This window comes from Kogia breviceps, chromosome 4 (assembly GCF_026419965.1).
Source record: "Kogia breviceps isolate mKogBre1 chromosome 4, mKogBre1 haplotype 1, whole genome shotgun sequence".
NCBI lineage: Eukaryota > Metazoa > Chordata > Mammalia > Artiodactyla > Physeteridae > Kogia > Kogia breviceps.
Window position 1 is genome coordinate 57,656,702 of NC_081313.1, and position 14,102 is coordinate 57,670,803.

Here is a 14,102-nt window from a genome sequence, read left to right on the forward strand (position 1 = left end):
TACTTAAGCACATATGGTTACCAAAATCAGGAAATCATCACTGACACAGTACTATTAGCTGTCTACAGACCTTATTCAATTTTAGTCAACTGTTCCAATAATGTTCCTTGTAGCAAAGGAAAATTCAATAACATGTCTTGCATTTAGTTGTTGTGTCTCTTTAGTCTCCTTTAAGCTGGGACAGTTCCTTAGTCTTTGTCTTTTATAACATTGATAATTTTGAAGAATACAGACCAGGTTGTTGTTTGTTTGCTTGTTTTGTTTTTTGCTATACTGTCCTTTAATTTTGGTTTGACTTATATTTCCTCATGATTAGATTCAGGTTATGTGTGATTGGCAGGAATATTACAGAGGTGATGTCATGTTCTTCTCAGTGCATTGTATCAGGAGGCACATGACAATAATTTGTCCCATTACTGGTGATATCTTTGATCTACCAAGTTTCTTTTCAGTAAAATTACTATTTAAAAAAAATTATTGCGTATCTTGTGAGGAGATAGTTTGAGTCTTTGTACATATCCAGTTACTGATTTGACTCTCACTCACTAGCATTCCTTGATTGTTTTTGCCTTAGTAAATTATTACTATGATGGTGGTTGATTTAGGGCCCTACATTTCCCCCTTTGCTTCTTTTCCCCTTCACTGTCTTATTTCTAAATGGTGTTACTCTCTTCGTTTTTACTGTCTTCTCCCCCAGAAGTGATGCCTTTTGATGACCACCACCTCAGATCACCAGTACTTTTAAGCCCCTTCCTTAGAGCAAGTGCTTTGATCAACCGGGACATTTTTTTTCACACTCTTCAGAGGAAGCTGTACTTTCTCTTCCTGGTGATAATTTTAGATCAGTCTTAGGCCCTCCACTAGCTCCCTGTTCTCCCTACCATGCAGATTTTTCCAGACTGCCCTTACTCTATGCAAAGGCTTATGGCAAGTATATGACAGGTTTCTTGCTGAGATTTGATGTTTATTATTTACAGGTAATTTAAAGTTTGGGGCATTATCTGTCTTCTAGTTATGCTAAATCCATATGTCTTATGTAGCTTTATTTGGTTTTCTTTTTGTTTGGGAGACTCAGATTTATGTGACCACCACTAACTTGGTTACCCAGATTCCTATAAACTATTTTATAAGCTAAAATGCCTACTCTTTAGTTTTTCTCTCAGGTATTTAAAACACTTCTCCTCTTTTGAGTCAGTGGTTCATAAAATGTTTAAAAGCATGGTCAGTTTCTGGTTTTGTAATAAAGTTTATAAAATGCTCAGTCTTCTTCCTTTTGTGAATTATGGGATAGCAAACATGTGAACAAAAGTATATCATGTAAGAATTCTCTGCTTACATAAAGCAAAACAAAAATAAGAACAAACAAAAAAGGATAAATAAGTTGGAAGGTTTTTAAATTATGAAAACTTTATTCTTTGCTCAGCAAATATTTTTCTTTCAATTACCAGGTTGGTGATTTGGATATTAACTATGTTAATATAGAGGGAATCACTGAAAATACTTGCCTTGAATCCATGGGTTCCACTCTGGAGCCTCAGAGCAGCAAGCCCATCCTTCCTACTGAAACCAGCGCTGGCATGTACCCACCAAATGAGAACACAGAAGTCACATCACACACCGAAGCCCAACCATCTTTCATGTCACCATCTAGTTCATATGCTTCCAGTTTGAATCTTTCTTTTGGTCTTCATGGATTTGAAAAGGAACAAAGTCATCTAAAGAAAAGAAGGTAAGGTACTACATTCTAGAGGGAAAATGTAGAAAATCAAAGAACCTTGTAACAGGACTTAGAAAATTCTATTTTCTTATTGTTATTGTCCCCACCATTTTTATTTCTACATCAAAATTTCCCCCTTTTAGGTTCTTATATTCCTCGACTTGAAAGTAAGATACATAAGAAAAGTGACAAAAGTATAATAGAGGAAAACCATGAGATACCATTTAATACTTACTAGATAAGCAAAAATTTTAAAGTGTAACACCATATTTTGGTGAAAATGCACACGATAGAAACTCCTGTGTACAGTTCATAGGAGTGAAAATTGTATAATAACCTTGGAAAACACTTTGGCATTTCCTTATGAAGTTGGATACGCATATATGTTATGACCCAGCAGTTTTACTTCTGTGTCCTAAGAGACATATGTAAGACTATTTATTGCAGTAGGAAATAGCCCAAATGGTGGGGGATGAGTAGATAAATTACACTATAGTTACACAATGTAATACCGTACAATAGTGAATATGAATTAACTATGACTACATCTACATGCATAATCATATGCAACTTAGAAACATGAAGTGGAACAAAAAGGGAGCCACAAAATACTTCAGTTAGATTTCACTTTTATAAAATGCAAAAGCAAACAATCTGTTAATATAGGGCATGTATAATGTGCTTAAGCAATAAGGAAATCACAGTGGGAATGAAGAGGATAAAAATCCCCAAATTTAAGATAGTTGTTACATTGAGTGAGCAATGTAGAGAATGAGAAGGAATAAAAATGGTGTGGCCAATGTTTGTTTCAAGTTGAGTGGGCTCATGGGTGTTTATTTTATTTTTGTGCCCTGTAACTTATAGTTACCTTACACTGTTTCTTGTATGTGTAAAAATGTCACTAAAACAATAGTTTTATTGTATAGCATATGATTGTACATATTTATATATGTGTGTATGTGTGTGTGACCCTGTACCTTTGTATTCATGTCTTATCCATTCATACTGTTGTCTGTTTTCTTTAGGGAATAGGCCCATTTTTACCGATTTCATTTTATCCTACTCTCTACTTTACTTAGGAAATAGATTATTTTCTCCTCATGCCTTAGACCTCTGATTATATGTCTAGTTTTACACATAAAATTATGAATCAAAATGAAAATAGAATGCACACACATATGTGTATATATAAATATTTATCTGAATGAATATTCTACAGAGGCTTAATTGATCAGGAAGGAGTAAAAGGGGAAGCAGCAGTCACTGGGTGCCAATCACTGGGCTCCACTTTGCACTGATATAAAATAATTTGAGGTTATAAAACTTTAACAGATACCGGTACCAAGAGTAATATCTGGTGCATAAATAATAAAAGATTTTCTCTAGATTTTTATTGTGTGAATTATGGTTTTAAAGATACTTGCATGATCATGGCTACAAATTGAACTGATGGAACATTTTGGGCTCTCCACGAATCTGCTTGGGACAAGAGGCTGACGGTCAAGGCAAGATTCTACAGAGCTCTGCAAAGACAGATTGAACCATGTGATTAATGCATTCTGGCAGGATCTTTAAGATCTGTTGAGTTTGTGACTCAGATCTCAAGAGGTGAATAAGTTCTTTATAGGAGCTTCTCTAGCGAAAAGGAGGAAAAGCAACAGATGGACTCTCTGTACTGCATATGCAAATATTCACAGGGTATCTAAATTGTATTTTCTGATCATGGTCTTCTCTGGGACATTTAAACATCTCACTGCTGTAGATGGATTTGAATATAAGAAAAACTGTCCAGTTTGAGTAAAGGTAATTTGAAGCCTCTGTAAAGATGTCATAGCTCAGGTGTGGGGGGAGGGAATAAGGAGAGGATGATGATGTCTTATGATAAAACAGTCCCTTCTGACTTTACCTCCTGTACATTCCATCTCCTCTGAAAAATAAAGGAGTGAGGAGAAAGGACTTGAGTTCCCCAGAAAGCTCCATCTTGGCCCTGGGATGGCCGTGGGACCCTCCCTTCAGTGGGTGTCATGGTGGAAGACAAGGAACAATTGATAATGAACCCAAAGTGAAATGTACCCAATTCATTAATAAGTGAATTTATTCCCAGAGGCTGGGAACTTCTCATGAAGGAGAAATTTTGGGGCTCACAATAAAAACTGAGGGGAGAATAAGCAATGCAACATTTATTTTTTTAAAAATTATGTAACAAAAATTTGGTGATAAAAGACAAGTGTTTGTTTTAAAACTTACATTTTTTAAACCTTTTTTGTCTTACAAAGAATTCTTGAAAGAAAAAAAGAATTTCTTTTTCGTTTTAAAAAAAAATCCTTGTAACACCATGAACCTTCCCCTCACACACACACATAAAATTTAAACAAACGTTACATTCCACATGTTATTTTATGTATTCTGCTTTTTTCTATTCTATACTATTTGAAAAGAAAATTCTGGTCACAACCTGTTGAATCTATTTCATATCCCACTAATGGGGTTTTGGGGTTTTTTTTTAACATCTTTATTGGAGTATAATTGTTTTACAATGGTGTGTTAGTTTCTGCTTTACAACAAAGTGAATCAGTTATACATATACGTATATTCCCATATCTCTTCCCTCTTGCATCACCCTCCCTCCCACCTTCCCTATCCCACCCCTCTAGGTGGTCAAAAGCACAGAGGTGATCTCCCTGTGCTATGCGGCAGCTTCCCACTAGCTATCTAATTTACATTTGGTAGTGTATATATGTCCATACCACTCTCTCACTTCGTCACAGCTTACCCTTCCCCCTCCACATATCCTCAAGTCCATGCTCTAGTAGTTCTGTGTTTTATTCCCGTCCTACCACTAATCTCTTCATGACATTTTTTTTTCTTAGAGTCCATATATATGTGTTAGCATACGGTATTTGTTTTTCTCCTTCTGACTTACTTCACTCTGTATGACAGACTCCAGGTCTATCCACCTCATTACAAATAACTCAGTTTCATTTCTTTTAATGGCTGAGTAATATTCCATTGTATATATGTGCCACATCTTCTTTATCCATTCACCTGTTGATGGACACTTAGGTTGCTTCCATGTCCTGGCTGTCGTAAATAGAGCTGCAACACTAATGGGGTTTTGAAAAATGGTTATAAAATGAGAAACCTAGAGGTAATCCTGAAGAATATTATCACTGATACCAAATATCTTAGTTTAATAGCTTAACAAAGGAAAATAGTAGCCCAATTTGAATGAATAGAAAAAGGAATGTTTTAAAGTGTAGTATAAAGAATAAAATAAAATACTTCTAGGGTATATTCATAGTGATGGAGAAATGCTGTATATAACTGGAAAGGCTTGTGTTAAAACACGATATTCTCATAGGCAGCCAACGATTTGAACTAATTTTCATTAGTATGGCAATCATAAGTTGAAAGACAAATGCAGAGGCACAAGACATCAGCAAATCTCCCTTCCACTCCCACCCCGGGTCTCTTTCTGCCCTCAGATTATCACTGATTTAAGGAACCTACATAGCACGTAGTTATATTAGTGTAATACTCAACGCATCAGCATTTACCAGAAAGGTTTTCTTAACTAAGCTTTATTTTTTTTTTATGAGAAATAACTTTATGCTCTCCACCATCTTTAGGAGTTGAATTAAAGTGTGAAGCCCACCTCCAATTTGTCCTCTCCTCCTCAAGGTCAAGGTGGAGGCCCTCAATGACTTCTCCAAGGAGAAAACCCCACATTGGAAATCCTCAGTGGTGACGATCATGGCCTTTACTGCTGGGTTTGCTGGTGCCCAGGAGGGACCCTGAAATAGCTCAAGGATTAGAGATGAGTCTGAGTATTTGGATTAGAGACATATATGGTAGGATCTCTGTTCCAAATGCCATATAATTTATTAAGTTGAGATTCAATGGCCATTAAATAGCCTATGATTTTTTAAGGAAAATAACCAAATTTGAAGTCTGTTTCTGATTCTTTGTATTTCAAAATCAGAATGGTTTATTGTGTTGTTATTAAAATTTTAACTCCAGAATTGTAACAACCAAAGAAAAAATACATTTAAAAATGCACTGTAGGGCTTCCCTGGTGGCGCGGTGATTGAGAATCCGCCTGCCGATGCAGGAGACACGGGTTCGTGCCCCGGTCCGGGAAGATCCCACATGCCGCGGAGCAACTGGGCCCGTGAGCCATGGCCGCTGAGCCTGCGCGTCCGGAGCCTGTGCTCCGCAACGGGAGAGGCCACAACAGTGAGAGGCCCGCATACCGCAAAAAAAAAAAAAAAAAAATGCACTGTGCATTAACATGCCTGTGGAAGCCCTCAGCCTCAAAGTTTGAATGGTTTAAAATGTAGATGGATGGAAGGAGCCAGGAATGTGCAAGGTCAAATTCTTGCCTTTTAATTTTATGGTTATCAAAGTTAAATGAGGAAAGAAAAGCAGTAGATAAGCAGAATCACCACCTGTTTCTGACATGTAAGTTTCATGGGAATCATTTTTTAAAACCTCTAAAAATGATAATTGAATGTGACATATTTGGAACCTCACTTGACTCGTGCCTGACCCATTTCTTGACACCAACTCTGGGATGAGATCTTTGCACGTCTCTCCTTGTTTTCTTACGTGTGCCTCCATCCTCCTGTGCTGTCCAGGGGTGAAAGAGGGAATGCCACGTGGTCTTTTTCACGTGCAGATTGCCCCAAACGCCCTCCCCTGCCCGCCCCCCCTTCCCCCACCCCCCGCGACAGCTCAGTGGCTCTGTTTTGTCTGTGTTTTTAATATTTGAAGGGTAGCTATTTGGGGCTTGTAATAATTATATTTACAAAGCAAAAATCGTGAGGATAGTACTAACTTGAACCAGCTTTTGTTTCTTAGAGCGCTTGAAGTGGCTTTTGCAAGGTTGAAATGTTCATTTGGGGAAACATAAAATCTTGTTTAAAAAGAGGCTATTTGGGGGGAGAAAAAAACAATAAAAATCACTTAAGCATGAATTTTGTTAGATATTATGCGGTTGCCCATTGCAGCTGATGCCAATGAGAAAATCTGAATTCAAAGAAATAGAAACCCATGGCTCGGGACTTCCCCCAGTGGCACAGTGGTTAAGAATCTGCCTGCCAGTGCAGGGGACACGGGTTTGAGTCCTGGTCCGGGAAGATCCCACATGCTGTGGAGCAACTAAGCCTGTGCGCCACAACTACTGAGCCTGCACTCTAGAGCCCATGAGCTACAACTACTGAGCCCCTGTGCCACAGCTACTGAAGCCCGCACTCCTAGAGCCCATGCTCCACAACAGGAGAAGCCACTTCAGTGAGGAAAAAAAAAAAAAAAAAGAAACCCATGGCTCTGTCTTACTTGGTGATTTAGTTGTTTGTTTACTTTGTGCTCCATCCAGTTCCAGCCTTGATGCCCTGGATGCTGACAGTGAAGAAGAGGGGCATTCCGAGCGGTCGCGCATTTGCTACACTCCAGTGTCTCAGAGTTGCTCGAGAACTGGCATTCCTAGTGGGGATGAATTGGACTCATTTGAGACCAGCACTGAACCAGATTTTAACATCTCCAGGACTGAATCACTTTCTTTATCAAGTAGCCTGCAGCTGAAGGTATTCTTATTGGTATTAATTTGCTTTATGTAAGCCTGAAAAATATGTTGCCTAAATCCACCCATTTCTGAAAGACAAATTATGTTACGGTCACATGTGTAAACTTTTATTTTTTGAAGACCCATGAGCTGCCTGAGCTTGCCTTTTTACTCTCTCCCACTCTAATGTGTATAGTCCTTACTTACAGTGGCTGATTTGTTTTCATGAATCACCACCAATACAGATAATCTTTCACATACTTGGAAAATTTTACCATTTTATACTGTGATTTCTGCCATCACCCCTTAAGCAATGGGAGAGAAGCTGGTAGTATGAAGTGAGTTTAAGTGATCAAACTTGTTTTGCACACATAAAATTTTACTTGGCACTGGTGTTAAGGTAAATAATATTGCTAAGGCAGAGGTGACATTTGTTGAGCGTTTCTGGCTGCATGAAATCATCTGGAACACCATAGACTTTGTCAGTTTTTCCATAGGAGACAGCTTTTCTGTCATTGGCATTTTCGCATTGGAATTTCATTTCGTTGTGGTATTTTAAAAGGCTAAACTCTTCCAGTCTTGCAGAGAAAGCTCTTTTTTGTTTGGACCTATGTTTTCTTTTTGATTTCTGTTGTCCACTTGTTTTCTTTTTCAATCGAGTTTATTACTATAAATGTAGTAGTAAATGTATCTCAATGTGTGCTGTGCCCAAACGTCTCATACCACAAACATATGGTGGTTATGGTAATGCTTTATTTTTGTAGTGTTCTCTACAATATACAAAACATGCTTTTATATAAAATGTTTAATTTTCTCATAACTCACCTAGGATATAAGGAGTACTTTTATTTTAATTTTTGATCAGTTGAAGTTCTAGAGAGATTAGATGTCCACGTTGCCCAAGCTTGGTGATAGAGTCAGAACTCGAATCTAGGCCTTCTGACCCCAGATCCTGAATCCTTTTCCCTCAGCCCTGAGTCCTGTGGAGCTGTCATAATCTTCTGAACCTAAAGGTCGTGTGATATTTCTGGATAATAAGAAATAGGTATGGTTGTTAATGTAGCTACTTCTCAGATTTGCATTTTGAATGGAACTTTGAAAAATTCATCATTACTTGGAATGAAAAGTAATTCTTTGTGAAACAGTTCCATGCTGTTCACTTTTAAGAAGAATCTGTCCTATAAAATATGTCTTGCCTTGCCTCTGGAATTGCCCTGTGTTACTTTTTGCCAAAGAATTCTGGATAATTTTCAAAGTCCTGTTATGAAAAATGATTACCATGCATGACTTAAATGCAGAGGGTGGTACTTGGCTAGGGTCCTTTGTGGCCAACTCACTGTTAGGGTTATAGGACAACTCAGGTTGGCCTTTCTGACATCCAGACTCCCTGGGTCTTTCTCAGTAAGTAAGTCAGGGAGCCATGGCTTAAGACCTTTTGAAGTAGGGTCAGGCTTCTGTTTTCAACTTTCCTCCAGGCTCTTTAACTAAACCGTAAGCCTAGGGCAACCATGTGCTTTCACTTAGGGAGAAGAAGAGAACAGTGCTTGTGAGAAGGACAGTTGCTGATGGCTTAAGTTTAGTAACACATTTTGCACCACTTTCTTTCACCTGTAACCTTAAGTGGTATCTTAAAAATGGATGGGGGTGGGCATCAATCCTAAGGCCACTAGGCCTCTGTTGGATGGGATTTGGGTGCCATAAATGGCTTTAGTGGCATTCTATTGTGTATTCATTTAAATTTTCTAGAACATGTAAGAAAAGCTTTTTAAAAATTATCCATCTTGCATTTTTCATGTTTGCTGCCAATATAATAATAGAAATAATAGGTAATTGGGAAAACAGGAAAAAAGTAGCAGGTCATTTAAAAGAAATAAAGTTGAACATATATAAATAAGTGATAATTCAAGCAAAATCCCAGGAAGTGCTTGATGGAAAGTCTGTTGAAAGATGAGCATAGACTAGAAAGATATGTGTAATGACCTGATGCATTCTTTCCTGGAGGCTGCAGCTAATATTACAAACTTAAATAGCCATTAGGAACTTTTAAAAACTTGTCATTTTAGGTGACTGTTCCTCTACCTTCTCATAATTATGTATAGAGATCTCAGTTAATATGGAATTTTGCTTAAATGCTACAGTTTAAAGTAACAAAAATAAGTGACAACTCAGGTTAAAAAAAAGTCAAACTTGTTGAATATGCAGAGAAAGTCATGTGACTTGATTTTTCACTTTTAACCAACATGGTTGGAATGTCATGATTGTATCCTAAAGTATACAGGAAATATAGAGACTATTCCCAAAAGCTCAAGTTTACTAAAGCATTAAAAAGACAATACATTTTTAAAGTTGTGAGAGGCAAACAGAAACAAATCATTAATAAGATTACCTCAGAAATGTTCAAGTTGAATCCTTTTTTTAAAGGTTCTGATTTTGATGATGAACACATACTTTCGAGTCTTCCATAGAATTTTTTTTAAACTTTGTTATGATTTCTTTTAGGAATCATTGTTTTCTGGAGTCCGCTCACGTTCTTATTCCTGCTCATCACCCAAAATTTCTTTAGGAAAAACTCGATTGATCCGTGACTTTACAGTGTGCAATTCAGCTGAAGGTAAGCATTAGTTACCATTTGGCTGTGAAAGCATTCTTTTCTAGAGTGGATTTTCAGCTAGTAAAAGTGCATAAAGTATGTAAGAGCAGCAGGCAAGTATTTTCAATTTCATTTTCACTATTGATTTTTCCAAGCTTAGCAAAATCCTTTTCTCATTGGATATCGGACAAGGTATAAATTTGATTTTGATGAAATCACAGATATGTACACACCTCTCTGTTGCCTTATTTTTTTTGAATAAAATGTTTTCCTCAAGGACAGTGTAAACTACGATTTATTCTAGGTTCTTTATTGTGAGGGCTTTAGAGAATTTTATTTAAGGAAATTATAAAAGTTACTTTTGTCCTACATATAAATTGCTGAAATAATCCAATTCCTCACAGTTGCAAAAGCATTGCAAAATGGATTGTCTTCATTTCTTTATTTAACAAGGGACTTTAGAAAGTTAAAATAACAGAACATACTTGAAACACAAGTAAATATATCTCAAACAGTTTTTTGTGGCCAATGTAAGCAATCAGAAATACAACTTTTATACAATAAAATTTTAATTGAAATATAGTATACCTACAGAAAGGGGTGCATATTATAAGCATATAGCTTGATGAATGTTCAAAAGTGAATTGAGATCAACAAATAGAACAATTGTGGCAACTCAGAGTTGCCCTTGTAACCCTTCTTAGCCGCTACCCCAATTTTCAACTTAATTCTGGAATGTAATTATTTAACACTTTCTGTGTACCATATGTTATGTAGTAATTACATTTAAAGCTGTATTTGGAAGTATTAATGTCAATCTGTAATATATAGCATTATAACAAGTTTTTTATCAATGTATTAGATAATGCCTTTTTTTGTCTATTATCCTTTAAGAGCCTTAGAAGACTCAAAGTGAGAGATGTGCTTAAGTATTCTCAATTTCCCAGCATAGAATATTTAAAATAGGATTTATTTTACTCCTTCTTTTCCTTTCCTTTTTTCTTATCCTTGCTTTGTTACATTGCCATTCTTTTGCATCCTTATGCCATGTGGAACAACAGTGGAAGCAGAATCTTTGTGCTTGGAGCTGCCATCCTAAAACATTGTCTAATGTATGGAGATGTTCAATCAGAATTTGTTGAATGAATGTAGCAGACAAAATACATAAAATACAAAAGAAGTGCTACAAGGCATTTTTTTTTCCTTTTTCTTTCTGGGATGTCTTTTTGGAGAAAGAGAAAACAGGACTGATAATAAATGTCAGTTTTGATTTTTAGAATGGGAAGATGGAGAGAAAGGACCAAGAGAAAGAAAGGAGACAACTACCTTGAGGGGACAGGAGTAGAAGAGGATTGAATTTGCCCTGGATGTTTTTTCAATACCATAAGTCTTTCTAGAATCTCCAGGTCTCCCTAACCTTAGTTTAGGTTGGGATTCCTTTCAATGGCAGCTTTGACACCTTTTCACTGATAGTCTTAGAGATGGTGAATTAACTTTGTACTGTAACTATTTGGAAAACACTTTTAAGTCTTCTGTGCAGTGTGCAAAATGGTGCCTTTGCCTTTATATCTGTAGTATCTCTGATTATTAAATTCCAACAGTTCTGATGTTTGAAATCTCAGACGACTGAGAGAGAAATGGATAGTTTGTAAGGGGAGAGAACCCTGATTTATGAATTCTTTAATGAATAAGGGAGGGTATTTTTGCTTTACATACATTCCTTAAATCTTCGCATTTGAATTAGAAAGAATAAAAAGCTGAAATCAATTCCTTTGTTTTTTTCTGTGAATAAAAGCTTGTCTTTAGACAGTATGTTTAAAAATAGGGCTATTGAATGAAGTTTGACACTCTCCAGAAGGTAAGAATTACAAACAGGCAATTTAGGTTGAGGCTACACACTAAATGTACAAAAATTCCAATGGATATTCCTCTATGGTAGCAAACATTTGGATTGATATCATTTAGGTCAGTCAAAATCATAGGACTGTGAAAAGTAAACTAGCTCTTAAGGGAGAAAAAATAATTTTAACTCTGTGTGTGTGTGTGTGTGTGTGTGTGTTTGTGCGTGTGTGTGTGTGTGTGTGTGTGTGTGTGTGTGAGATCAAAGCACAGGTGTGAAAGCTTGACTACTTCAAAGATGTATTCTAATGTTTCATTATTTAATCTGAGGTAAATCGACATTTGTGTTGTTATAAATCCTCTCTCAATGAGTTTTGAATAGTTCTAAAATTTTTTTCTATTTGAACAGAGTCCAAGTCTTCCTTTCTCAGTGGAAAATTCCCGTAAATGAGCTATTGATATAATACAGATATACAGAAACAGGATAGTCTTTCAGTCCTTTTTATACTTACTTGTGATGTTCTTTCTTTCTTGTCACTTGCAGAGGGTTACTTATGATCATTTATCATGCTTTTGTTGTTGTTGTTGTTTTTGAGGGGGCCAAGAGTACAATGGTGGCAACTTTATTATTTAATGCTTTTTATATATAAAACAAAATCCAATCCTATATTTCCCTTGGGTACATCATGGATTTAGATAGAAAGGAATATTCTCCATGTTGAAATGATCATTACAGCATCACCAAGATGGACAAAAGTGCTCTACATTTAAAAATTTGAGGAGTAAAGTGAATGTACTTTTGAAAATTATTGTGCATTGATGGATGGAATCCTGTTAGACTTTGTCCAGTTGTCTGAGTCTGATTCTGTTACTTTATTAGCTTGATTATTTTGGATATATGGCTTATTCTCCTGACACCTCAGTCTGTATACGAAAAGGATAATGATTTCTGCCCATGACTTAATTTGAAGCATATTTAATGGCAATAAAATAAAAGTCTTCGAACTCTTCAGAGTAGGTTTTCTGTTACCTACAAGATAGTCTTGGGTTCAACATTGATATTTCCACATTTCAGGAGATATGTATTCATTAGTTTTCCTCTATATATATCTGGCCCATCTCCCTTTGCAACCTAGTTTTGCCTCTTCCCTCTTCCGGATTGTAACGGTAAAGGATTTGTCCCTGCTCTGTAGATGGTGTGCTCCACAGTGGTCGTTCCCTCCTTCAGTCTCTCTCACTGTCTAAATCAGTGTCTCTGTTCCATCCCTGTAGTAAGTACTCCGGATTGGGAAACAAGATGGCGCTACGCTGCTTGCATGAGCTTGCCCCTTCTACCCCGCCACCCCAGTCCAATGGAAGAGGGTCTCTCCCTTCCTCATGAGCCACAAAGCACATCTCCGAACTGGCTGCTCTGTAAAAGCATTACAGCTACATTAAAATGGACTCTTCCTTATGCTGGCCTTCAAGACTTTTCTTTTAAGCTTTGCTAAAAAGCTGCTAAGATATTTATTGATTCTGTACGTTGGGGGATTCGTGTTACGAATAAGGGATGACGCTCTGGTGAGAAATATACAGAAACATAGAACTGATTTTCTGCATTTCTGAAAATGTTTGCTGCCCCTTGCTGATGCTAACTTAGTTCACAAAATCATTAAATGTTTCCCTGTGTCGGCCTCCTCCCCATTCTCTCCAAATTAGGGAAAGTGATAAAAATATCCAGAGCAATGCCCTAGTTATATAAAATGACTTTTTTCATTATTTTCTAACTGGTGGTATGTGTAATGATAACGTACGGTTGAGTGTGTGCACTTCAGACTAACACACAACTGCTAGTTTGTCTGCCTTCGTTTTCATTTTATTGTTCTGTGTCTTGTAGAGCAAAGAGCTTACAGCTTACCGGAGCCACCAAGAGAAAAAAGGTATTTTAACCCTTCCAAATTTCCTGAGGGGCTGCTTGATCCATCTTTGGAAATGTTTGCACATCATTTTTGATACCTGTTCAATAGTTTGTGAGAGGTTTCTGCCTAATGAGCCTGCCTGAATCCTTTGTACCCTTTGTGATCTGTATGGGTGTAGGTTTGCCAGCTGTTCCTTTCAGTCCCCAGATGAACAGGCCTCAGGACTTGGGGACAGAGTAGTCTGGGGTTATTTTCAAAGCCAAACACTTCCAATGTACAGCATCGTGCGGAACAGTGTGAGACCACCTGCTTTAGAAAGGTATCAGGTTCTCACTAGGTCTGTCCACTATGACAGGAAGACTTATTATGGTAACAGACCCCTGGGATCAGTTTTAGAAAGTGCCTAAACATCTCTGCTGTCTGTCGTTGTAGAGTATCGCTTAGAAGTGTTAAGTGTGAAGCAAAGAATAAATGATGCAGAAAGTACTTTGAGCA

At 37.1% G+C, this 14,102-nt stretch overlaps 1 protein-coding gene across 5 annotated transcripts in view; it reads left to right on the forward strand.

The window, feature by feature from the left end:
- Window positions 1-14,102, forward strand: part of ARHGEF28 (Rho guanine nucleotide exchange factor 28) — a 330,335-nt gene that overhangs the window by 219,511 nt on the left and 96,722 nt on the right. For all 5 annotated transcript variants that reach the window (XM_067031143.1, XM_067031144.1, XM_067031142.1 and 2 more), the window contains 4 exons: window positions 1,449-1,729; window positions 7,095-7,302; window positions 9,780-9,891; window positions 13,586-13,628. In XM_067031143.1, the coding sequence (XP_066887244.1) occupies window positions 1,449-1,729; window positions 7,095-7,302; window positions 9,780-9,891; window positions 13,586-13,628 (644 nt within the window). The remainder of the gene's footprint in view (window positions 1-1,448; window positions 1,730-7,094; window positions 7,303-9,779; window positions 9,892-13,585; window positions 13,629-14,102) is intronic.